The sequence below is a fragment of the Miscanthus floridulus genome, chromosome 13, assembly GCF_019320115.1.
Source record: "Miscanthus floridulus cultivar M001 chromosome 13, ASM1932011v1, whole genome shotgun sequence".
NCBI classification, from domain to species: Eukaryota; Viridiplantae; Streptophyta; class Magnoliopsida; order Poales; family Poaceae; genus Miscanthus; species Miscanthus floridulus.
In genome coordinates, this window is record NC_089592.1 from 13,758,332 (window position 1) to 13,781,601 (window position 23,270).

At 45.1% G+C, this 23,270-nt stretch overlaps 4 protein-coding genes across 4 annotated transcripts; 1 reads left to right on the top strand and 3 right to left on the bottom strand.

Moving 5' to 3' along the window:
- Positions 1-7,281: 7,281 nt before the first annotated feature.
- On the bottom strand, positions 7,282-8,218 carry LOC136499481 (aquaporin NIP3-2-like). Its single transcript, XM_066495119.1, has one exon. The coding sequence runs from the start codon at positions 8,008-8,010 to the stop codon at positions 7,282-7,284; it is 729 nt and encodes a 242-aa protein (XP_066351216.1). The 5' UTR covers positions 8,011-8,218.
- A 458-nt stretch (positions 8,219-8,676) lies between these two features.
- On the bottom strand, positions 8,677-17,955 carry LOC136499482 (uncharacterized). The gene is made up of 26 exons (XM_066495120.1): positions 17,696-17,955; positions 17,299-17,575; positions 17,099-17,200; positions 16,930-17,012; positions 16,616-16,818; positions 16,521-16,534; positions 15,998-16,183; positions 15,232-15,916; positions 14,784-14,953; positions 14,605-14,686; positions 12,755-12,989; positions 12,550-12,649; positions 12,274-12,351; positions 11,904-11,975; positions 11,701-11,819; positions 11,414-11,498; positions 11,195-11,284; positions 10,989-11,090; positions 10,815-10,904; positions 10,373-10,453; positions 9,918-9,989; positions 9,743-9,837; positions 9,578-9,666; positions 9,421-9,483; positions 9,293-9,336; positions 8,677-9,135 (listed from the first exon to the last, which is right to left on the bottom strand). The coding sequence occupies exons 1-26, from the start codon at positions 17,812-17,814 to the stop codon at positions 9,004-9,006; spliced, it is 3,468 nt and encodes a 1,155-aa protein (XP_066351217.1). The 5' UTR covers positions 17,815-17,955; the 3' UTR covers positions 8,677-9,003.
- Positions 17,956-19,033: 1,078 nt separating this feature from the next.
- LOC136500365 (uncharacterized protein At1g01500-like) lies at positions 19,034-21,755 on the bottom strand. Its single transcript, XM_066495703.1, has 2 exons — positions 21,169-21,755; positions 19,034-19,618 (listed from the first exon to the last, which is right to left on the bottom strand). Exons 1-2 carry the CDS (start codon positions 21,661-21,663, stop codon positions 19,394-19,396), a joined length of 720 nt encoding a protein of 239 aa, XP_066351800.1. The 5' UTR covers positions 21,664-21,755; the 3' UTR covers positions 19,034-19,393.
- A 35-nt stretch (positions 21,756-21,790) lies between these two features.
- LOC136500364 (uncharacterized) lies at positions 21,791-22,688 on the top strand. The gene has a single exon (XM_066495702.1). The coding sequence runs from the start codon at positions 21,801-21,803 to the stop codon at positions 22,557-22,559; it is 759 nt and encodes a 252-aa protein (XP_066351799.1). The 5' UTR covers positions 21,791-21,800; the 3' UTR covers positions 22,560-22,688.
- The last annotated feature ends 582 nt before the right edge of the window (positions 22,689-23,270 follow it).

Consider the following 23,270-nt stretch of genomic DNA (forward strand, 5'->3'; position numbering starts at 1 on the left):
TCGACTCCTACCTAGTTGGAGAATTATTCCTAACACACACATAGACATACCTACGCCAAGGTAGTCTTAGGTCACCTTTGGTACAACTCAAGTACAAATCGCGGGTAGGACCAGCGCCGCACCCTCAAAGATACAAACAATCTGCCAAGGGGGCTCGGGACTCTAACCCGCCCTTGGGCTTACGCCATTGGCTCTCCACACATCCTTACTACCTCCAGGGTGCGCACTTTAACTGCTCATGTCCCCGGCCTGAGTTAAGCTATTTGGCTTCGCAGTCGGAATGACTTATCCGACCAACTATGTGAGAGGCATGCATTCAACATGACAAGATGACCTCCAACGGCCGGTCCTTAAACGACACAGACAGAATCACTACGATACCACAACATAAGACTCCGCCCGGTCTCCATTTATTCAACAGTACCAGGTTATGTTCCATGATAGTACAATATAGCCAACCGTGATCAAGTTATCGCCTATAGCTCGCAGGTGACAGGAAATCACCCGACTTCTACCGGTCTAAGCATAGCTAAGCATAATAAGTGTTCCTGGACTTAAATAGGATTCATGGTAGATATTTCTGGTCAAGAAAAGGTAATATGCAGCAAGTGTTTCCAAACAACTCATGTCAGATAATGCATCAATACGAATAACTTAGGTGACATTAATAAAATAGAGAGACTTATAATGCTCCAGGGCTTGCCTGTGATCCAACACTAGGTCAATGTTTGTTAGATGACACCCGCTTGGCGATCATCTCTCATTCAGGCATGTACTCCAGGGGTCCTTCCATCTTCGGGATAGGTCCACCATACATCGTCTTCGGGTTCGGTTCCAACATCACGTCATTCACGTGGTTCATCTAGCATACCTAGATGAGATGCAAGATGCAAGTGCATGAATACGAAGAATGGTAATATGAGATGCATCACATAATAGCATTCACGGCAAACATAAGATCGTGCAAGACATATGCACCTAGAGTTATTTAACTAAACATCACTCAACCTATTATAGAGGGATAGCAAGCATATTAGGCATGGCACACAAGTGAACTTAAGTTCAGACATTGCACCCATGATTTGATCAAGAACTAACCAACATGTTTAGCCAAAACAAGAGTAAGCTAAAGCAATCATCTAGCACATGTATAGAAATCTAGACAGCAGCACATCAGTCACTTATTTAAACCATAACTAGAGATCCAGACCTCCAAAGAAGGTGATCCTAGACTTCCTGGAAGGCTAATGAAATTGCCTACAACCTTATTATTATCATCAAAAGCTTATTCCAAAGCTAACCAGGTCAAACATGCTAATATTTCAGATCTACATAGAACTAGGACAGAAAGTAGTAGTAATTTCAACAATGCATAACTGGAGTTACAAACATCAAACAAGCATGAACCTTAACTTTATCGAAAACTTATTAAATTATCTAAAACATGTTTACTATCATCACCTGGTGATTCCACCATCAACAAGGTCAATCAAGCACAATTGAGCACCTCTATCCAGACTTGGACAGATTCTGCTATGCAACTTCACAAGCTTATAACAGAAGATTTAGACCACCAAAAGGAGTTATCTTTAACAATTTGGAAAACTAATGAAAATAACTACACTTATCATATTATCTCCAAGACATGATTCAGAGCTTAGTTGGGTCAAACAACACAATCATTCAGATCTGCACATAGAGCATGCAAAACCTGACAGGGAAGATATAAAATCTATAGCTCCTAAATTATCAGGCATTTGGTCATGAAAATTTAACACAAGTTATATTATGAAGTTACCTACAACTTTGGTATTCACCACAACCACAACAAACATCATTTACACCACGAAAATAATTGCACAAGAAAAACTGCACATGCAGTCCAAACAGCAATGGTACAGAAAATTGATAGGAACTTTAGAGAAGCATAACTGGAGTTCTAGACCTCCAACAAACATGAATCATAACTTTTTGAAAAGCTTACGAAGTTACCAACAACTTTATTATTCTAATATCAAGATTATTCTATAGTTCACAAGGTCAATTAATCCAATAATTGCATCTCTGTCCAAAACATGGACAGAATCTGACATACCACTTTAGACAGCTATAACTAGAGTTCTATATGTCCAATAAATATGGTTCTAGACTTTTTAGAAAGCCTAGAAAATTATAAACAACTTTGTTATAAACACCTAAAGCTAATTCTACTAATAAAAAGGCCCCATAGTACCAACAAGACAACCCTGTATGGGTTTGGGCAGAAACAAACACAGAATTTTAAGCAACAATAACTAAAAATCTACTTAACTAAAAATTATGCTTTTTAGCTTTTTGAAAAGCTTAAGAAAATTACTACAACTCATGTATTGTTATCAAGTCATGATTCATAAATTAGCTAAGCCAATTAATTCAAACATACAGGCCTATTCAGAATAGGAGCAAAGCAACAAAGGGAATTTGTTATTTTTATAGCTCTTAAACTATTAAATGTAGAATCCTGCATTTTTTTATCAGACATCAACCATCACCTGAGTATGACTACATAAAAATTTCATATTTATTTGAGCACCATAACTGCAGTTATGAAAAAGACAAGACACAACTAGTATTAAAAACCTAACTGCATAAATCTATTTTTACAAAAAAATATTTAAAATAAAACATGCCATATTATAGATCTACTGCATAGATAATTTCACAAGGATTCCAAAAAGTCCTCATTTGCTATTTTTTGATTTTTCTATAGTTTACTACAATTTTTCAAAGTTCAGCTGATTATATGCATATAATGAAAAAGAAAAGGAAAACTCTTTTGCACTGGGGTCCCTGCAGAAAATATAAATCAAACGTCAGCGAACCGGCCCTTCTTATCACTATTCCTTTGAGTCAAGGACTTTGTGGTTAGGCCGTTGGACTTGTTCTAATTGATGCGCGAAGTCCCTCCTCGCTGTCAGAACAGAGGAGCACGCCGGGGATCGCCGTTGCTAGCCGGAGAAGGTACGTCGGCGGCGATTGAGTGGCGAGGAAGTACCAGGGGAGTCGTGCGCACCCACCGAGCTTGTCATCCCGGCTGAAGATGGTCGAAGGCGGCCCGACCATGTGCACGGTGGTCGCAGCGGGCGGCTACACGGCGGCGGTGGAGCTCTCGGCGGCGGCGAGGCCGGTGATGGGTGGTACAGGTTTGGGGAACCCACGAGGAGGTGGTGGTGGTGGTGGCTAGGAGCGGGGAAACACGGAGGCAGGGAATAGCGGTGGCCATGGAGCTTCCACGGCGGCCATGGCTGCAGCTCTGAGCGAGAGGGAGAGGCAGCGCGAGAGAGTGCCAGAGAGAGCTAGAGGGAGTGGAGAGCTTGGGCGCTCGGCTTTCAAGCACATGGGGGCGAGGTGGCAAACGAGCGCGGGTATGGGAGGCCACGCGGCAACGAAGTGCTGCGGCCGGTTGGACACGTTCAAAAGCTTCAGGCTAGTTCAAAAATGCGTGAAAACCGACTAAACCTCTATTTTCTCACCTCACAATCTCCTAAACCGTTTAGTTATGGCACAAGCGGTAGTAAGAAATGTTGTATATCTATATGAGGAATACAAATTTGCTTAAAGGTTTAAGGTCTAACTCGAATTATATTGGAACATAGAGAGCTGCAAAGTAGAGCTCATGAAACTAAAAATTCAGTTTTCAGTTAACCCAGACTTAGCAAAATTTCGAGCTCCCAAAACAGCCATGGATTCCAAATTGAGGGCTCGGTTTGACTTGCTTCCAAGCTAATCTAGCTCTTGGTCCAAAAACAAAGTTTGTTCTACTCCACTCAAAATTCAACTTTGATTTAAGGTGCAACTCCATGCAAGTACTGTAAGACACAGTTCAAAGCAAGTGAAAGTAGCATCACGGTAAAGCTTAAATTAGAGTTTTAGACCGATCGAGGCATTTTCTTGACTTCTGCTCAACACGAACCCTTCATGACTTTTGTTCTAGAGTTCAATTAGAGTCACTTGGGCAAGGTAGCAAGGTTTGGTTGACATCCTATGTTATAGTTCACTTAATACAACGATTCAAACAAGGATGTAACTCATCATTTCATGTGGCTTCTTGATTCTAAACATCATGAAACTTTTCCAGTGACCCATATAGATGGCAGAGGATGTGAGGCACATGGAATAAGCATGTTTAACATTACTCAACCACATGCTCAAAATGGGCAATCACCATCAAACTAGCTTTGCTCATTGTCTTCTAAATAGTTTGAGTTGGGCCTCATTCTTAGTGAGTTGAAGTTAACACCTTGTCACCTCTTGCAAGACTTGAACTAGAGCCCTTGATCATCATTAATATGTTATGTTTGAGCTCAAACCTTTTGCTTAACTGGTGACAAACACCTGGGGTGTTACATGTTTCAACTGTATGTTCTAAATGTTTTATCTGTTTTAGACGTATGTTGCAAGTGTTTCATATGGATGTTGCAAAAGTAGATCTGAATGTTGCATATATATACAAGTGTTTTTATACGTATGTTGTAAGTGTTTTCATCTACATGTTGTAGTGTTTTCCAAGTTTTTTCTGGTGTTTTGCAAGTGTCTCAGACATATGTTGCAAGTGTTTCAGCTATTTTGGACATATTTTTTATTTGAATGTTGTAAAAGTAGATCGGATGTTGCACATGTTGAATAGGGCCCACTTGCCGTAGTCGCCTGCTACAGCTGCTGGGGCGTCGCCGAGCGGGCAGACAACGGTCCTCACATGCGGTCGGGTGACGCGAGAGACATCCAGGGGGCCGGGGGAGCGCGGGCCCCGTGGGGGCATGCAAAATGAGCAAGCGCAGGAAATAGGGTGCGGGGGAATGGGCTAGCACGCGCGGGCATCCGGATGCGGGTGTTTGTCCGGGCAGCACTACTAGTGCTTGGACGTCTAGACGGAAGCCCGTGGCTGTTGTCCGTTGCATCCACACATGGGCCCGCACCGCCCGGACGTTGCTCACTCGTGCCTGCATCTCACGCGGCCACGCGGGGGCCCACGTCGCTGATCGTCGCCCGTGCGGGGACCGCTCGTGCCGCCTCTCGCTTCCCAGGCGCATCTCATGTGCAATACTCGATCTACTTTTGAAACATTCAGATGCAACACTTGCACCATACAAAAAGGTAGATGAAACACTTGAAACATGCGTCTGAAACACTTGCAAAAACAACTGCTGGGGCGCCGCCGACTGGGCAGACGACGGTCCTCACATGCGGTCGGGTGGCGCCAGAGACATCGGGGAGCTTGGGCCCCACGGGGGCACGTGAAATGAGGAGGCACCGGAAATAGGGTGTAGGAAAATGGGCTAGCACGTGCGGTCATCCGAATGCGGCCGTCCGTACGGACGTCCGGGCGGCACTGCTAGCGCCCGGACGTCCGGATGGACAGCCGCGACTATAGTCCATTTTCGTGCGTCCACGCATGGGTTTGTGCCGGCCGGACGTTGCTCACCCATGCCTGTGTCTCACGCAGCCCCGCAAGGGCCCGCGCCACCGAACGTCGCCCGCACGGGCACTGCTCGTGCCCCCTTCCACTTCCCACGTGCATCCCTTGTGCAATACCCGATCTACTTTTGAAACATTTAGATGCAACACTTGCAACATACAAAAAAAGGCATATGAAATACTTGAAACATGCGTTTGAAATACTTGCAAAAACACTTAAGACCATTCCAAACATAAGCAACATCCAGATAAAATACTTTCAACATATGTGTGAAAACATATGCAATATCCAAATAAACATGCTTACAACAAACGTCTGGAAAAATAGATGAAACATTGGAGACAGACGCTTGCAACATACTGGTACAACCATTGCAACATATACAACATTCCGATCTACTTTTGCAACATCCGTATGAAACGCTTGCAACATACCTCTAAAACATCTAAAATATTTGAAATGTGAGCCTATAACATGCGTTTCACCCTTCTTCCGTGCGACACAGTGTAGAGCGGGGAATGGACGGTTCCGACCAGCCAACAGGCGAGGATGGTGGCGTGGCCTAGCAGCGGTCAGTTGCGCCTTTGCCTGGTCTAGGCCTAGCCAGCGACAACCCCTTCTCCTAGGGTGCTCCTGGCAATAGCCGTGAGCGGGAGGTGGATGCTGGGCCACGACGTGTCGGAGACGAAGGTCTCTTCCTTGCCGCCGACCAAGCGTCCGGACCCCATGGTGAAGGCAGCAACGACGGTCGGGCAGTTGCGGTCTCCCACTCCACGGGCGAGCAGTGGTTGGGCAGAAGCGCCGGTTGATCGGTAGGTTTGCCGCACGCGGCGAGCGACCCCGTGACGGAGAAAGCGAGTGAAGGGTGGGCGATGTGGTGGAGGTACAGATAAAATGAGGATTATTCACGACGAATTTGCGTTCGGACTTATTTATCCTCCTCAAACCACATTTACCAAGGGGGATTATGATGTAAAATTAACTAATTTCCACCTCAATAATTGATCTACACTAACACACGTGGATTAAGGTGGATAGAGTGCATCCAAACAAATCCTTCATGTGTGAAAAACATATGCGTGCTCATATATTTACACCAGATATACTAAGTACGTTTCATAATTAGGATGTCCTATAAAAAGTTACCATTCCTGCGCTCGTACTAATCCAAATTCACTCCATAACATGTGGATTAAGCTGGATAGGATGCATCCAAATAAACCCTAGGTATTCGCAAACACTTGTACCATTTCAATATTTGTGTACAAATTTGTAATCATTCCCGGCCTAGCTAGCTTATGAATCCCTCCTCCTCCTCCCTCGCCCTCATCATTAAATTTTAAAACCTTGGCATTTTAATTACGTCCTGTTCTGCGGCACTGCTTCAGCCGTCCTTTCCAGCAACCTAGGCTAAATTTCAGCGAAACCAATGGGGCCGGACGCCGGACGTGATGGATCAGGGCTTGATGAGAGTGTAGGTGGCAGCTCCTGCAATGGCCCCCAGCGGCGGTGCCAGCAGGTAGACCCAGATGTCCTTGTACTTCCCCGTCGCCAACGCCGCCCCGATCGTCCGCGCCGGGTTCATCGACGGCCCCGTCGACGGCCTGCACCGCATGCACACTCGCTCAGCGTTTCATACTCTTTGCCCATTGCTCCGATGATCGAGAGCGTTCATCTATCGGAGCACCAGTTCATGGGTATTTTCAGTAGGAGCAGCACTGCACTTACCCTCCGATGAGAGCGTTCATCATTATCGCCGCCGCGATCGCGATAGCCACCAGCTCTTTGCTCTGCACAAGATCGTCGTCAACAAACATTCATCAAATTTACATTTTCAACACCATGGCTAGCTGATATATCATATCCACTGCTGCGCACGGTGCACTTGCCGAGGTCGGGTCGGTGGCGACGGCGGTGATGACGAACATGAGCACGAAGGTGAGCACGAGCTCGAGGACGAACGCCTCAGCGGCGCCGACGCGGGGCACCGTCGCCATGACGGCCGGGTCGGCGGGGCGGTACATGGCCTTGGCGAGGAACGTGGCGGCGACGGATCCCATCGTCTGCGCGACGGCGTAGGGGAGCACGTGGGCGCGCGGGAGGTGCCCGAACACGCCCATGGCCAGGCTCACCGCCGGGTTCAGGTGGGACCCGGAGACGTGCACCACGGCGAGCACCACCGCCACCACCGCCAGCCCCGCCGACGCCGCCACTCCCACCAGGCCCTCCGCGCCGCCGTGCTGCGCGTCCGCCACGATGGTCGACACCACCGCGAACATGAGGATGAACGTGCCGATGAACTCCGCTGCCACCTTCTTCGCCAGCGGCACCGGCACCTCCGGGGCACGCCGCCCTTGCTCGGCGTCGTGCACGTCAGCCTGCGGCGGCGACTTGAGCATCAGTTTCTGCAGGGACTCCAGCGTCACCGGCATGCTGGATCTCGGAGTCGAGGCGCTGCCGGCGGCGCCGGCGAGGCTCCGCTCACTTGGCGTCGAGCACATGCTGATGGCCACCTGCCTCTGCTCTTCAACGCTCACTGTGGTTTGGTCAACCATTTCTCAGTTCACCTCAGCTCCAGATACATCTCTTAACATACTAGCTGATCTCCTTTAGTTAAGTAAAATTCCTATGATCTATGCATACATGTTTGAGTGATCTTGCAAAGTTATCAGCTACTCCTAGTCCTATATAAGTGTGCACACAGCATGTCAAGCCAAAATTTTGGAGAATATTTATTGATTGGAATGTTGTGTTGCATTGGAGTTATTGTGCCCTTAGGAGAATATGACGAGGAATATGTGATGAAACTTGAAAGCTAGAGTAAAACTGTATATATCAGCTAATCAGCAAGAAGCCATAGGGACAGAGCTCTCCGTCAGGTACGGTGTGACGATGCAAGACATTGCCATGCATATTCCCAGGAATTTTCGACGAGACAAATGCTCACATACCAAGACGACAAGAACGTAGCCTATGCTCCGTGGGCACTTACGCTTCCAAAGATTCAGAGATAAGATGATTGGCCCTGGGACAGAGCTCTCCGTCAGGTACGGTGTGACGATGCCAAGACATTGCCATGCATATTCCCAGGAATTTTCGACAAGACAAATGCTCACATACCAAGACGACAAGAACGTAGCCTATGCTCCGTGGGCACTTACGCTTCCAAAGATTCATAGATAAGATGATTGGCCTTGTTCTCAATTTAATACTCCCTCTATTCCAAACTAAAGTTATATACGTAGCAAAAGTTATGTACCTAAAAAGGCCATAATGACTTGCATTCTGAAATGGAGTACTAAACAAACGATATGTCAAGCAGTAAACGTATATGTATGAGTGATCAGAAGAGCATCAAGAAAAAAGTAGCGTAAAGGCTGCATTCTATCATCCTCATCAACCCGTCAAAGGGCAATCAGGTTTATATCAGGTGCACCGAAGAATGTGGAAACAAATGCTATGGAATTTTGCTTTATTGTTGATGTGGTCTTGACGCTCTGAAAAGTCAGCGCACAGCCTCAGCTTCAAGAAGTACTAGATTTTGAGAACTAAACCGAAGCGCTGGATTGGAGTGAGCTTCTTGCAATCTCTAACGCATTTTCAACATTAGTCACGGCCTCGAGCTTAGACTTGTCGACAACAGGCTGAGATTTAGCGAGTTGCGGAAGAAGTGAGAATTCCTGAAAGATTGCAGAAAGTTTGTCATGAACATGTCGAAAATTACATGCTCTCGTGCTTAATGTGGCTTATAACTTGGAAGTAAGTTCAACAGGAACACAATCTGTCCTATATTAGCAAGATCTTGTTCAAGACAAAGGTGATGTCAAGTGCATTTACCTCTGAGGTTCCACTCTCAAGGAAAACACCCTTCAGTCGACTATCTACAGTTTTGTCAAGGCAGAAAGGTCATGCTATGTTTAAGTACAACTGAGAAGAATCAAAATGTATTCCAAACTACTGATTACCTGAGTCAATCCAGAAAGTTGCAATCTTTGGATCAAAGTTCCCTACTTCAACTGTTTCGCCAACTGCTCAGAGCACAAACTAAAGGCATTAATATCATGAATATACATGCTCAAGACCAACTTGTAATGTAGAAAATGGCTATCATGGTACTCGTACCGTTATCACCATAAAACTGCCACCAAACTTTCCTTGAACTTCCTTCATACTCAAAAACTCTCGAGTAGAAATATGGAAGGTAGTCATACCTGCATCCAACATGGTGAATCAAAAGCAGCACTGGAAGCTAAACTAACGGAGTACACTTGATTGCCAAAAACTTACGCTTTAGTCTGGGATGTTAGGAGCGTTTCTACACAGTGGTGTGCAGATTTCCGAGCATGATCCACATGTTCCACTCGAGCAGTTCTATTGTACATCTGCAATGAATTTGGGCAAAAAATCGTATTCCGGGATACAACTTTGCCTCAGAAGATTAGAAAACATAATGATTACCAACCTTCAGGGGAAAAGCTGCTACATCTCCAATTGCAAAGATGCCAGGTACACTAGTTCTGAACAAGGAATCAACCTACAAAAATATACTCAATTAGCTTTCTTGACCAAGAATAAACCGCAATTGATTTAGAGGATGACAAACACTTAAGTAATTGTCGAAATTAAAATCTACCATACAATGAAGCAGCATATATCCAACAGGAAGGAACGCAATGACAATGAGACAGCTAAAAACCAAAAAACTGATAAGGGTAAGATGTAACTTAAAAAAGTGATCCAATTTGAGGGGCTTTATGTGTTGTATGCTGCTAATCCAAATTAATTCCATCAGTATCTCAGGTAAAAAAAAGAAAAAAAAATGAAAAGGAAAGGAAACAGTTCCATATAAACTTTAAGCAACTATCACGATGCAGAGCAGTGAGATTTAATAAGCCTAACTTTGGCATGGAAACAAACCTCTATTCCACCAACTTCAGGGTTGATTCCAACAGCTTCAAAGGGGCTAACAACTGGTTTTGCTCCTATACCAACAATTACCTGCATTTATAATATCTTGTTAAAACCACAAGAATATTAAATGTTTGTTTGTCTTATTTTTGGCTTTATATGTTCAATGAAACATAGTCTACACTAAATATATGTCAAATCAAGTGAATGAGTAGATCTATCAACTACCGTTGTATTGAATATTGAGTGAACAAATCTATCAAATTGAGTCTATAACTACAAACTGTTGAAGATTTAGTGTCTACTAAGAACATTGGTTCACCCTATTTGATAGCAGATAGGTGGATCAAAAAGATGATTATGATGTGGAAATTTATCTGGTAGTAAAAGTAACAATTTGAATCGCATAGTACTGCTGCATGAACCATTAGAAGGAAATAAATAGCATAACTGTATCAGCTTCAACTACAGATCCATCCTTAAGTACTGCAGAAGACACCCTTCCATCAGAGTCAGCTTCAAGTTTGTCGATAAGAGCTCCCTGGTTACCAATAAAGATGCTCATACTCAAATCAGACTGAAACAAGACTAACAAATGGACTTAAATATTTGATGCACCAATTACCTTTATGAATTTGACACCATTTTGCTGATACAGTTCCTCATACTTCTTAGCAAGGGAGGGTGTAAATAATCTTGGCATAACGTGGTCCTCTGGGAATATAATCTATTCATGTAGCAGTCTTAATTAGAGAAGTGGCCTTTTTAGCATATAGGGAGATGTCCAAGCTTCAGCGTATCAAACTGAACAAAAAAAAGGTAGCTCCTTACAGTTGTTTCAAGATTCCAGCCACAAGCAGCAGCAGCTACCTCCATGCCAATATAGCCCCCACCAATAACCACCACCTTCTTTGCACTTCCCTACAAAAATAAGCAAAGAAAAAAAGAATCACTTGTAAATATCAAAGAGGTGAGATTGTCAAATGAGATAACATTAACTCTTGTGGAAGAGGAGTGATGATAATTACTACATTAAGCTACTGAACATACCAATGAGGATACTAGAGAATCAGCATCAGCAACATCCCGAATGTAGTGAACTCCAGGTAATTTCCCTCCAATTTTCTCAGGTAATCTGAAAATAAAAAGATTTTTGGTATTAGAAGAACATAATGTTGAGATTCATTGTAACCATTTGAGTGGACAAATTTTGTGCATCCAACTCTTAAATATCAGGAGTGAAAGTTTAATAAAAATGGATACCATGATAAGGACAGAAGAAATCTGGTTTTCCAGACATTTAAATGCAGATCATTCACACAAGTGTTGTTGTATACCTTGAAGCTTCACAGCCAGTAGAAATAATAAGTGAGCCGTATTTCAGAATTTTCCCTGATGAAGTTTTTAAGGTTTGTGTTTTGCCATCAAATGCTACAACTGGATCCTCATACAGCACCTATCGCAAAAGGACAAATAGCTTCAGATAAAAGTGTAACAGTAAACACAGCACATAAAACACAAATGCTAACATCATCACTACCTCTATACCATTCTCCTCGTACCATTCAGCAGTCTGTCGCTGTCCACCAGATCCAACGCATGTATGGAAACCCTACCACAAGAAAAAGATTAAGACTAAGAGCATGTTTGTGCAGCTCTGAATTCCAATTGATGTAGTGAGAAACAGGGTATCAGGTAAAAGCTTCCTTAAAAGTTTTATGCAACATTCTGATTACTGATGCAGATCATAATAAAGGGCAAATAAACTAACATGGAGATGCTGATCTTTTGTACATTATGTGAAGAATGTAAGATACTACATTGACTTAAAACTGAGCAATTCAGCAGTCCCAATTCTGGCTATCATGATTCAGTTTTGCCTGTCATTGTAAATTCGTTGGTGTACTTACAGGTAGGCGAGCCGGTTTCTTGTCCAGAGGAAAAAGATAGCCTTTGGTCAAGGCTGGCCGCTCGTACGGTGGAACTGGCTGCATGAAAACAAGCACCATTGCTATCAAACATGACCAGAGAAAGTTCAAATCAAAATGTTAACAGAAGTTTGCAATAGAGTACATTGCAGCAACGAGAAACAAACAATGCCATGGCAAAATGAAGAAATCAACCCAAATCATTTCTACAAAGTAACACGCAAAGAGCATCTACTGAAATAGAGCAAGCAGCAATACCTCCTTGGAGACGATGCAGAGGCGGCCATCAGCCATGCCGTGCTCGACGAACGTCCTGGCGGCGTACCCCGCGGCGTTCCCTCCGCCGACGATCACATACCTGCAGTCCGGCGATCCGCCAACCAACCATCCATGAGCATTCCTTTTCACTTTTTGAACAGCACTCCTCTGTTTCAGAGGATCGAAAGAGAAACAGGGCACCCACTCGCGGTTCTGGTTGTCGAACACGGCCGCCGCGGAGACCGAGAAGGTCCGCCGGGACGAGGGCCGAAGCACGCCGGCACCGGCACAGCCGCCGCGCTGCCGCAGAGCCCACGTGGCCGGCGACGAGGAGTGGCTGAAGCACTGTGCCGCCGCCGCCGCCACGGAAGCCATCTGCGCCGCCTTCCGCCGGAGAGCTGCGGCCACCTCCAAGAAACGGGGCCGAGGGGACGGCAGTGAGTTTCAGAGGGGCCTAAATGCAATTACACGAAGCTGCGCGGGGAAGAACCTGAAGTCATCGGCGGCACCCTTATAGAGGACGGAAGGAGGCGTCGTCAGTCAGGCGCGTTGGAGGAGATGGAGGGGTTGGATCAGGGAATTGTTTAAACGCGTGGGATTTCGGTACGATTTGGAGGGGGCGGAGGGCCGCTGGCCGCTGCGGGAGGCCAAGGGACGGACGCGACAAGACGACCGACCACCCCGGCCCGGCGGCGGAGTGGAGGTGGGGAAGAACAGGGAGAGGAGAGGGGAGGAAGGAGGCAGAGGCACTGCACTTGCAATTTCTTCCTCTTTTCGATTTGTGGCCTCCTAGAAAGTAGAAATTGCAAATTTGTACCTTAAACCCCTCTGCTCACAAAATTGAGGACGTTTTTGTAACATAGAATTCCTCCTCAAACTAAATATGAATGAATTTTCATGTGTTCCAATCAGATCCTGAACACCAAATTACCAGAGCTTAGGGCCAGTTTAGTTCCAAAATTTTTGGCAAAATGGACACTATAGCATTTTCGTTGTTATTTGACAAATAGTGTCCAATCATAGTCTAATTAGGCTTAAAAGATTCGTCTCGTGGATTTCGTCTAAACTGTGTAATTAGTTTTATTTTTTATTTATATTTAATACTTCATGCATACGTCTAAAGATTCGATGTGACGGGGAATGTGAAAAATTTTGCAAAATTTTTGGAGAACTAAACTGGGCCTTAGCACCTGGTTTAACCTAATGCATGTTTATATATAGACATTATGCAAGGTTCTGCTAGTCTTGACATGGTGCTAAAATGTATCAGTATCACCCTACCATCTGGAAGCATACTTTAGGACACCATTACAATCCGGAAGCAACGGCACTGCACACATTTTTTAAGAACCAGACTATAAAAATATAAGCAAATGACAATACGTCTCACAGCCATCATGGGTTCAACATGGCTCAAAGAAAGAGCACCTATATTTGAGGAAAAAGACAGCAGCTGGTGCAGCTGTCCACTAAACATCCTTTTCAGGGACTCCAGAAGCTCAACACTTGTACTAGTTTCAGATACAAACAAACTAGAAGAGTCATACATGTCCGGTGTGGCAGTGTCCTATTGTTATTGGAGAATTAGATCCAAGATCCAACACAGCTGCTGTGTAGGTTCTCCAGAGATCCCAAGTCCACACCACCTTCCAGTACCTACCATAAAACTCTTCTAACCTTCATTCAGTGACCAACACTGGTTTTCCTCTTTTGCTGCATCCAGTTGCCATGTGATGAAACCAGGCAATGTTCAGGCTGAGCCAAAGGTGCTCTACGATTATTCACACATAGATCAGCTCAAGCATGACATACAGATACATGTTCAGTTGTTCAACAGCATGCATTACATACCAACACAGTGCGCATGGGATCAAGATAGATTCAGGTTTCTGGCAAGGGAACATTTTGGGCAGGTTTTATGATCTCAGGCCTGGAGCTGTCAGCCTATACCGCTGCATGCAGGATTTAGGTTCAGCTAACCAGGTTCCATGCATCACAACAGATACTTTTCCACACCAGAGGCATGTATACTTCAGTAGTTGGATCATCTCTTGCCAAAAAAGTGGTGGATCTGAGACTGGCCACCTTTCCCTCCAACCTTTGGTGCCTTTGGCCACAACGCTTGAGACTTGCTATCCTGCAGAAAAATAACACGCAGAGGGGTTAGTTGTTGGAGATCAAATTGCTTTTGTTATCTGGCAAGGAAAAACGTGAAAATACCTTGCTCAACTGACCTGGGATTGGCCAAGGTCCCTCAGGATTTTGACCTTCCCTCCTCGACCATCCGGTCCCACAGCGATCAGGTTGCCTCTTGCAGAACCAGGAGCTGTTGAGCCCTTGCACCATTTGCCAATGCTTTTTCTTGCTCCATCCATGCCAGGAATTCCTGGTGCATGGAAATCATCTGATCGTAGATGAAATACAGTTGCTTTGTAAGTATATAATTTCAGTGTGCAGGAGCAGGTAGAGATGGCATTTAGTAGATATCCATAATTTCTTAGTGATCCCTAAACCACATGGGCAATCAGGATCAAATTACAATGTCAGTTTTTAGTTAGATTTAGAGAAAGTTGTGTCTGTTATTTTTTGCAATTAGAATGGAGGGACAGTACGTAAAATCCTAGGTCCACTTCATGCAACTTGAATGCAAAGGCTGTTTGCCAGAACAGCAAAATAACTCACCAGAAAGAGAATTGATGTTGTGAATCTGCTGAGGTCCGGTGCCAGATGCCAACCTAGTTGCTTGTTTGGAGATGCCATCAATTGTCAATGTTTCACTCTCCCGTGTTGAACTTGTCACATTAGTTCTCACGGAAGGACTCTCCTGAGGAATATGCAGTTTGGTCCTAATGTTCGCCATAAAGGTTGATTTTACAGTTGCTTCTCTGTGTTTGAGGAAGGGTCCTCCTTTTGCTACATGTGTGGTTGTGCATTCAAATGCCATAGACTGTTGGTCATCATTTTGACAAAGACTAGACCTGTTTTCGTAATTCAATGTGCTATTATCAGTCCCAAATGGCTTGGCAGAAAATTGAGCCTTCTGTTCATCTCCAAAAACAGAATCATTGGCTTCTAGGTCTATCACATCTGTGTTCTTGTTGTCCAGGCTGTCTTTGGCATTCAGATCCCTCTTAGCTTCAGGTTTTAACCGGTCAAAGTGAGTCTTGTCGTTGCACGGATCCTGCATCACTTCATCGAGCTTGTTTGTTTGATTTTCATATCCAGGACTTGAACTAGTGAAAGCATTATTAGCTGTGACATTCCCAGATTTTATATGGTCTGCTTTAAATTTCTTTGAAGACCTCAAGTCCCGTAACAAACTATTTTCTTTATCTTCTAATTCCTTCTCAAGTTCCAGTACCCTGGCCTGCATTTGTTCACACTGACAAAGGTCACTCACATGAATTTGTACATTGAACCATAAGTTTATATATGAGGCTGAGCTTACCCTTAACTTCTTTATAAGCTCTTTGGCCGTCTCAAGCTTCTGCTGCGTGCGAGACTCCGATCTTCCCAAAACATTACATTGGACCATCAATTCCTTGTAGCTCCTAAAGAAAGAATGCATCACTGAACCAATCCAAGGTTGGGCTACTACAATATGTTCAAGGGTATTTCTTTTTTTTTTATTTATCTAGCATCATCTTGAGCAATATTTCAGTTGTACCAATGACCAATGAATCCACTTCATGTAGTAAACATAAACAATGTGTCATCTTCCAGCTGTTAAAAATGTGGTCTCAACAACCAACCATTGGCTATGAAATTTTATCCAGAACTGCACAACAATTCTTCTAAGTACCTTAGACATTTCAAATTATTTGGTGTTCAACTCAGGACAAATAATCCAAATTAACACAGCTCCAATTTGACAGCTGAAACTACTATAATCTAGTTTGAGAACCTCATGGCACCATAAAAGATAGAAACTATGCATCCAATTGGCTACACTTTGCAATTTACAAGTGAACATTTGCAGGTAAACCTATTTAAGGGTCCTAGATAAGTGTATGATTTCAGTTATAGCTGGGCCTACTGTAACAAGTGAGAAATTTTGATATTTAACTAGTATAATGCAGTTCACTAACGCTCACAGGTGACTGAACATGAGCAAATTGTTTCCAGATAAGGATATGAAGAAGATAAGCATACTTGTTCCGAATAGCAAGCGATCTCTTCAAAACATCAACAGCGTTCTGCAGGTTTCCATGGTTACCAAGTGAAACCAACTTCAGGATTTCTTCCTCCTGAAGGTTCATGTCTGCCGACCTAACGAACAAGATATGAAAACAAAATTCAATTCCCATAAACAGGAAACAACAGCAAAGTATTTTTTTCACAAGTGATTGCGTCTTTCAGTTTCAGGTAAAAAAAACATACAGCTTCAGCGCCGCAAGCTCTTTGGCTAAAGCAAGACTCTTCTCCTGCAACCTGCCACACTCCGATGTCTTCCTCGACAACTCCTACAACGAAGAGACTATGTAATCCACTAATCCATGGCTGGATAAACAACCAGAGGCACCAAATCACCAACAGATGCACCAATTACCTCTGTTTTCGCATTGAGCAGCATCTGGAGAGACTCTTTTTCCTTCTTCGAGGCTTGCAGCAAAAAGCTTCCCGCCTCCATCTGCTCCCTAAACACGGCAGCCTGGCCCGAAACCACCACCAACAAACCATCAGCAAACGAAATCCGCGCGCCACTCGACGCAGTTCACAGACCGGGAAAGGAGATCAGCATGCACTAGCCTGGGACTTGAGATCGTCGATGCTCTCGCGCTGCTCCTCGACCACCTTGCCGAGGGACGCCGCCTTCTGCTCCAGGCGGGTGACCTCGGCGGCAAGCGCCTCCGGGTCGGCGCCCCCGGAGGCGTTTCCCGGGGAGGGGCAGGCCTGGGTCGGGCACGTGCCGGTGGAGCTGAAGTAGAGGCGGGTCGGCCGGTGCGCGGCGCCGCAGCACTGCTTGCAGACGGGGCACGTGCGCTTCTTCTTGCCGCCGGGGCAGTACTCCAGCCATTGCTCCAGGCTGCGGACATCAAGGACCCACCGGCCAAGAAGGGCCTCAGTTAGCCGGCCATTGCTGGATCTAGGCGAGATTGAAGAGAAATGGAACGGAGAGGGAGAGGGAGAGGGGGAGGAGACGGACCAGAGGGCGTGGAAGACGTGGCCGCAGGCGGGGAGGCAGTGGAGATGCTGGTCGGAGAGCAGGCGGAGGTCCTCGTAGCAGATGGTGCAGACCGGCCATGCGGCGGCGGCGACGGTCATGGCGGCGGCGGCGGCATCCGACGGGGAGCGGCTGGCCCCTCCTCAAATGTGGTTGGATTTGGGGGGAAAGATAAGACAAGAGCTAATCCCGCTTTCGTTTCGCGCGATTTCGCGAATTTCAAAATACAGTGGAGATTTCGTGGCGGGCAGGGGGGGAATTTCATGCCCTTTTCGCGCAGGTGGAAGATTTTTGTATTCAAATATATAAAACTACAATACTACACTGCAATGCTACTTGGTCCGTTCCAAATGCTATTTGGTCTGTGCCACACTATAAATTGCTTTGATTTTTTAGATACATAATTTATCGTTTTGACTTTTTTAATACATATTTTTTGTTATACATTTAGATTTACATTGTATCTAAACACAGTAAAAACATGCATTGAAATTTATGTTATGTCTAGACAGTAAAAACTAAAAAAACTAAATGACTTATACTGTGAAATGGAAAATACATAGTAAAAAATATGCACTTAAATTTATATTGTGTCTCATAATAAAAACTAAAAAAACAAGATAACTTATAATTTAAAATAGAGACAATAGATTTCAATGAAAACCACTTCAAATGTTTGATTTTGGTTGAAAGTTTCAGCCAATGTCCTTGGTGAGCCCTCTAAAGGGGCCGTTTGGAAGGTCGAAACGTTTCGGATTCTACATAGAAACACTAGAATCACTTCCAAGCAGCACAAAGGCGAAACAGTTGAAATATTTCTCTCTTTTCTGCCTACACATGGGAAACAACCAAGGAGTGGTTTCGCCTCTGTTTCTTACTTCTCCTCTACACTAGCAATAGTAACTTTTTAGTTAATTCATTTTAAGTGCAAGAAGTTAAAATGGATTGTATTTAAGATGTTCTTTGCCCATAAAAAGTCTTGAATTTTTTTAACATATTTCCATTTATATTTTTTTTGTTTTTTTAATCAAATTCTAGCCTACTAGCCAAACGATTCTATGAAGTGATCACCAATAACCGTTAAGAAACGTTTCCTATGAAAATCTAAATCTGAAACGTTTCTATGAGAATCTGGATCCCTATCAAACGGACCCTAAGTTTTAACCAGAGGAAAAGGGCAACTGTCTCATGTCAATATTGGAACTTCAGCAATTAAATGGAAGTTTCACGCAAGAACGAGATACGAATATTTTAAAAGACACATTGCAAAGAATATTTACTTTTCAGTTCATAATCCATACATATATCTCCAAAAGGTCCTTAACGTAAAGCAAAATAACTGTAGCTTTGACAACATTTGCTCGAAGTTAACATTAGTTGTAAGTACACGACGGAATTAACAAATTCTCAACAACACAGAATAGCAAATTGAAACCCATGCAGCTGCTCTGTTCTTAAAAGTAGAAACCATTTTCTTCACATGTCCTTGGATCAACTTCACAGTTTACACGGCATACAAGAAAAGGCGAAAGCCATGTACACAACCACATTCACACATCTACACTTTCCCCTAAAAAGGACAACGAAAATCTCCTCCTGCACAGGAAACACATGAACTATACAAGTATGTGGGCAGAACTCTGCTGGTCATCATAGGTTGCTACATCAGCTGCAACATTGTCAGAAGAACCGCCTCTTCAAGCTTCTGGTTGTTGCTTGGTAGGAACGCATGAGGAGCCCAACGCCTATGCCAACACCGACACAGACTCCCAGGCCGATGCCTACGCCAACTCTGACGCCAGCGTTGAACCATGAGAGTTGCCCATCATCATCATCAGAGTACCAACCTTCAGGGTATTGCATGCTACCAGTGTTCATATCATTGTCACCTTCATTGCTAGCAGCCTGCCAAAGAAATTTATATTGATCAACAGAAACTTGAGGTTCAGATGGTCACAAACTGCTGATTGGTGCAAAAGAACTTAGTTTGCGAAGCATGCAATTTCAGTTGAAAGCATAGGCACGTGGACTGATGAACCAAACATAGTATAGCCACTTTAAATGCAAAATTATATTGTGTACCAAGATAGAATAGAGCCAAACCCCCAAGATACCTATTGCCTATGATTAAAAAAAACTTGACGACAGGAGCGAGACACCCCCTGGGCTTTGCCTTAAGAAGCTATACCAGAATTCGAATGCAGCCAGCAAGGGGAGACCCCTCGGAGCACAATGCTTAACCAGTATGACTGATGAGAAGCCGGTACATAATGCCTATAATTAATATCTATTTCTCTGCATTTGTCCATTCCCTGATACAAATCATCAATTCAAATCCTAGAAAGGATTCATGAAGTGACAAGAGGAACTAGACCAAAACTAACGTGTATTCTCTAGGCACTAACATCAGAGCAGATACGTTGGACCATACACAGCTCTATCGACACATTACAAACACTTGTACATTTGTTCAACTATAGTGAAGGGGTGACATTGCGAAATGATAATTGCTAAGAAAAATAGACTTATACTGCAAAATGGAGGCAGTACTTCCTGATGCTTTCAAGCCAATGGTAACCTCACTTGGATTATTAGTTAATCTCATCATATCAGAACAAACCTACTTAATATGATTTGGACTGAGCAAAGCATTTACAAGGGCACAAAAGATTTTATACCACAACTGTATGAGCCTCATACCATCAGGTAATAACTGATAGTCTGATGCCAATGCCATACATATGCCAATCGAAATAGTTATCTCAAGGTTGTGAAGATAAAGCATGACTTTGAATACCACATGATGAATAGTAAATTTCCCTTACAAGTTCACTATACCTAGGCGAAACAAAGCCAATGTGGGAATCAGTGAGAGGCTATATGTGGTAGAATGAATGCAAACTGTTTTGCATGATCTAGTCCAATTAAATAGATATGGCCCTTCAGTACAGACATTACTTTTGGCAACACTTACAAGCATATCAATCCGAAACTGGGGACAGAGACAATATTACCAGCAAATCCATCACTATCACAGGAAAAAAAATGAAACGTGGCATCTGAGTAACTCTGTTCCATTTACAGGATTACAACTGCACAAAAATGTTTCTACCTCAGTGACAGTGCAATTGACAACAACATGCCCTGCCAATTGAACTTGAACCACAAACAAACAAAGCAATCGCAATCAGAAGACGCTACTACATGAGTTGTACGTTGTAACACGGCATGAACAAAAGGTTTATCCATTTCTGTGACATCAATATGTCCACTTGCCACCTTACAGGCTTACACTAACCTAAGGAAAGGTTTTATTAAATGGCAACGGTAGCCAGCCATTTTGTTGCTAGTATTTGTTTCTATATCAAAGCTACTCAATTTCCATTTAACATCAGACAACTCATTAAGAAGAAGCGACTAATGATGTTGAGGAAAAAGAGATACTTAACACTCACCGCCAATGCCCCCGATCGGCGGCGAACCAACGCACCGGCAGCTTCCTCAGGGGTGGCTAGCCGCAGGGCGTGCGTGAGCACCGCGGGCTCGCCGGCGCAGCACCCGGCGACATACACCTCGAAGGCCGAGGCCGAGGCGGCCGCCCCAGCGGCGGGGACGCAATCGATTTCCCAGGCGGGGGAACCGCCCTTGGCGCCGGGGCTCCGCCGAAGCGAGCCCCGGAGCAGCGCGGCGCCGCGGTGGTCGGCGACATCGAAGGCCGCGGCGGGTGGGGCCAGCCGCGCGGCCGCGGTGGAGACGTAGGTGGCCTCGCCCGCGGCGGCGTCGTGGCGGTCGAGCCGCAGCGGGAGCGGGATGGCGGGGGCCTGCGCCTCGCCGTCGCCGCCCGCGGGGCGGAGCTCGAGCGCGAGTCGCGGGGGTGGGGCCGCGCCGCCGTGCGGGGAGACGCGCACGTAGAAGAGCCGCACCTCGAGGCAGCCCCCGGGGTCCGCCATGCGCGCGGCGCGAGGTGGCCTTGTTTTAGGGTTGCGCGGCCATGGAAGGAAGGCTATTAGGTGGAGTCGGGTGGTTAACCAAAGTGGAAGCGATTAGTGATAAAAGTTGATTAATGTCAATGAACAAATGAAAAATAATGGACTTAGTCGTGGGCTGGGCTTTAATGGGCCGTAAGTGGGCCCTTCTAATCGGGAACGATAAGCGCAGGAAATGGCCCGAGTTGAAGGGAGGAGAGAGCAAAGCGAGCAGCACGGAATCCAAATCCACCACGATGAGCGGCGGCGGCGGGCGGAAGGCGGCGGGCCCCGGCTGCGAGAAGGCGGAGGTGGAGGCGCTCATCCGGGCGGCGCAGGACGCGGTGCTCCTGAAGCTCCAGGCGAACTCCCACCTCGTCTCCTCGACCACCGCCTCGGCCTCCAGCCCTCCTCCTTCGCTCGACGCGGCGGCGCTCGATCCCCTGGACAGCGACCTCGCCCGGCGCTTCGACGCGCTCAAGTCCCGCGCGGCGGCGCCGAAGCTGAAGCCGGCCGGTGGCGGGATGGATGAGCTGGAGGCGCGGTTCGCTGCGCTGAAGGGGGCGGCGGGGCCAGAGAAGGATACGAGGGTGAGGCTGGAGGATCTGGGAGGGGATTCGTCGGAGGATGAGGCGGACGAGGTCGACAAGGTGATGCGCTGGGCGATGGACGCCGCGCGGCTCGACGTCGCTGCGGCGGGCGCCGGCGGCAAGGCGAAGAAGCGCGCTGACGACGAGGAGGAGGAGGTAGAGAAGGATGAGAAGAGCAGCGTGAGTAGCGAGGACGACGACGATGAGGAGGATGAGAGATTGCGGTTGGAGGTGGCGAGGAAGAAGGAGATGGCCAAAACCAAATCCAAGAACAAGTGGTTCTTCTTGTGATTTCCTACTACTCATCATCACATGTAAATTTCATATCTATTTCAATCCAAAGATTTATCATATGCTCTTCCCCCCAGCAGACAACTACCTATCTGATATTCGTCTTAACTGTTTGAGACTTTACAAACTTGCATCTTCTTGTTTGTTGAATCCACGACACAACGTGTACATGACACTTCAAGAACGCAATATGCAAACGAAGGATCGAGAAAGCAATATGCAAATAAAGAATCGAATGCAGTATGTACAAATGAAGAATCGATGCAAGCCATGTTTATTTTCTCTTTCTATTGATGAAAATGCATACTAATTCCTATGCCCTTGGATCGTTGGGGAAAAGTACATAGGATTCCCAAACTTTGGATAGTGGGGGAAAACATAGGATCCCCAAAATTTAAGGATCCATAAGATCCCAAAATTTAAGGATCAGGTAAACATAGCATTCCCATTCTTAAGAATTGGGTAAACATATGATTTCCATTGTTATGGTTTTAAGGATCGAGTAAACATAGCATTCCCATTCTTAAGGTTGATTTAAGGATCAAGTAAACATAGGATTCCCATTCGTAAGGATTGGGTAAACATAGGATTTAGGATTTCCATTCTTAAGGATTTGGGTAAACATAAGATTTAGGATTTCCATTCTAAAAGATTGGGAAAACATAGTATTCCCATTCTTATGGATTGGGTTACTCCAAGTGTTCGGATGAC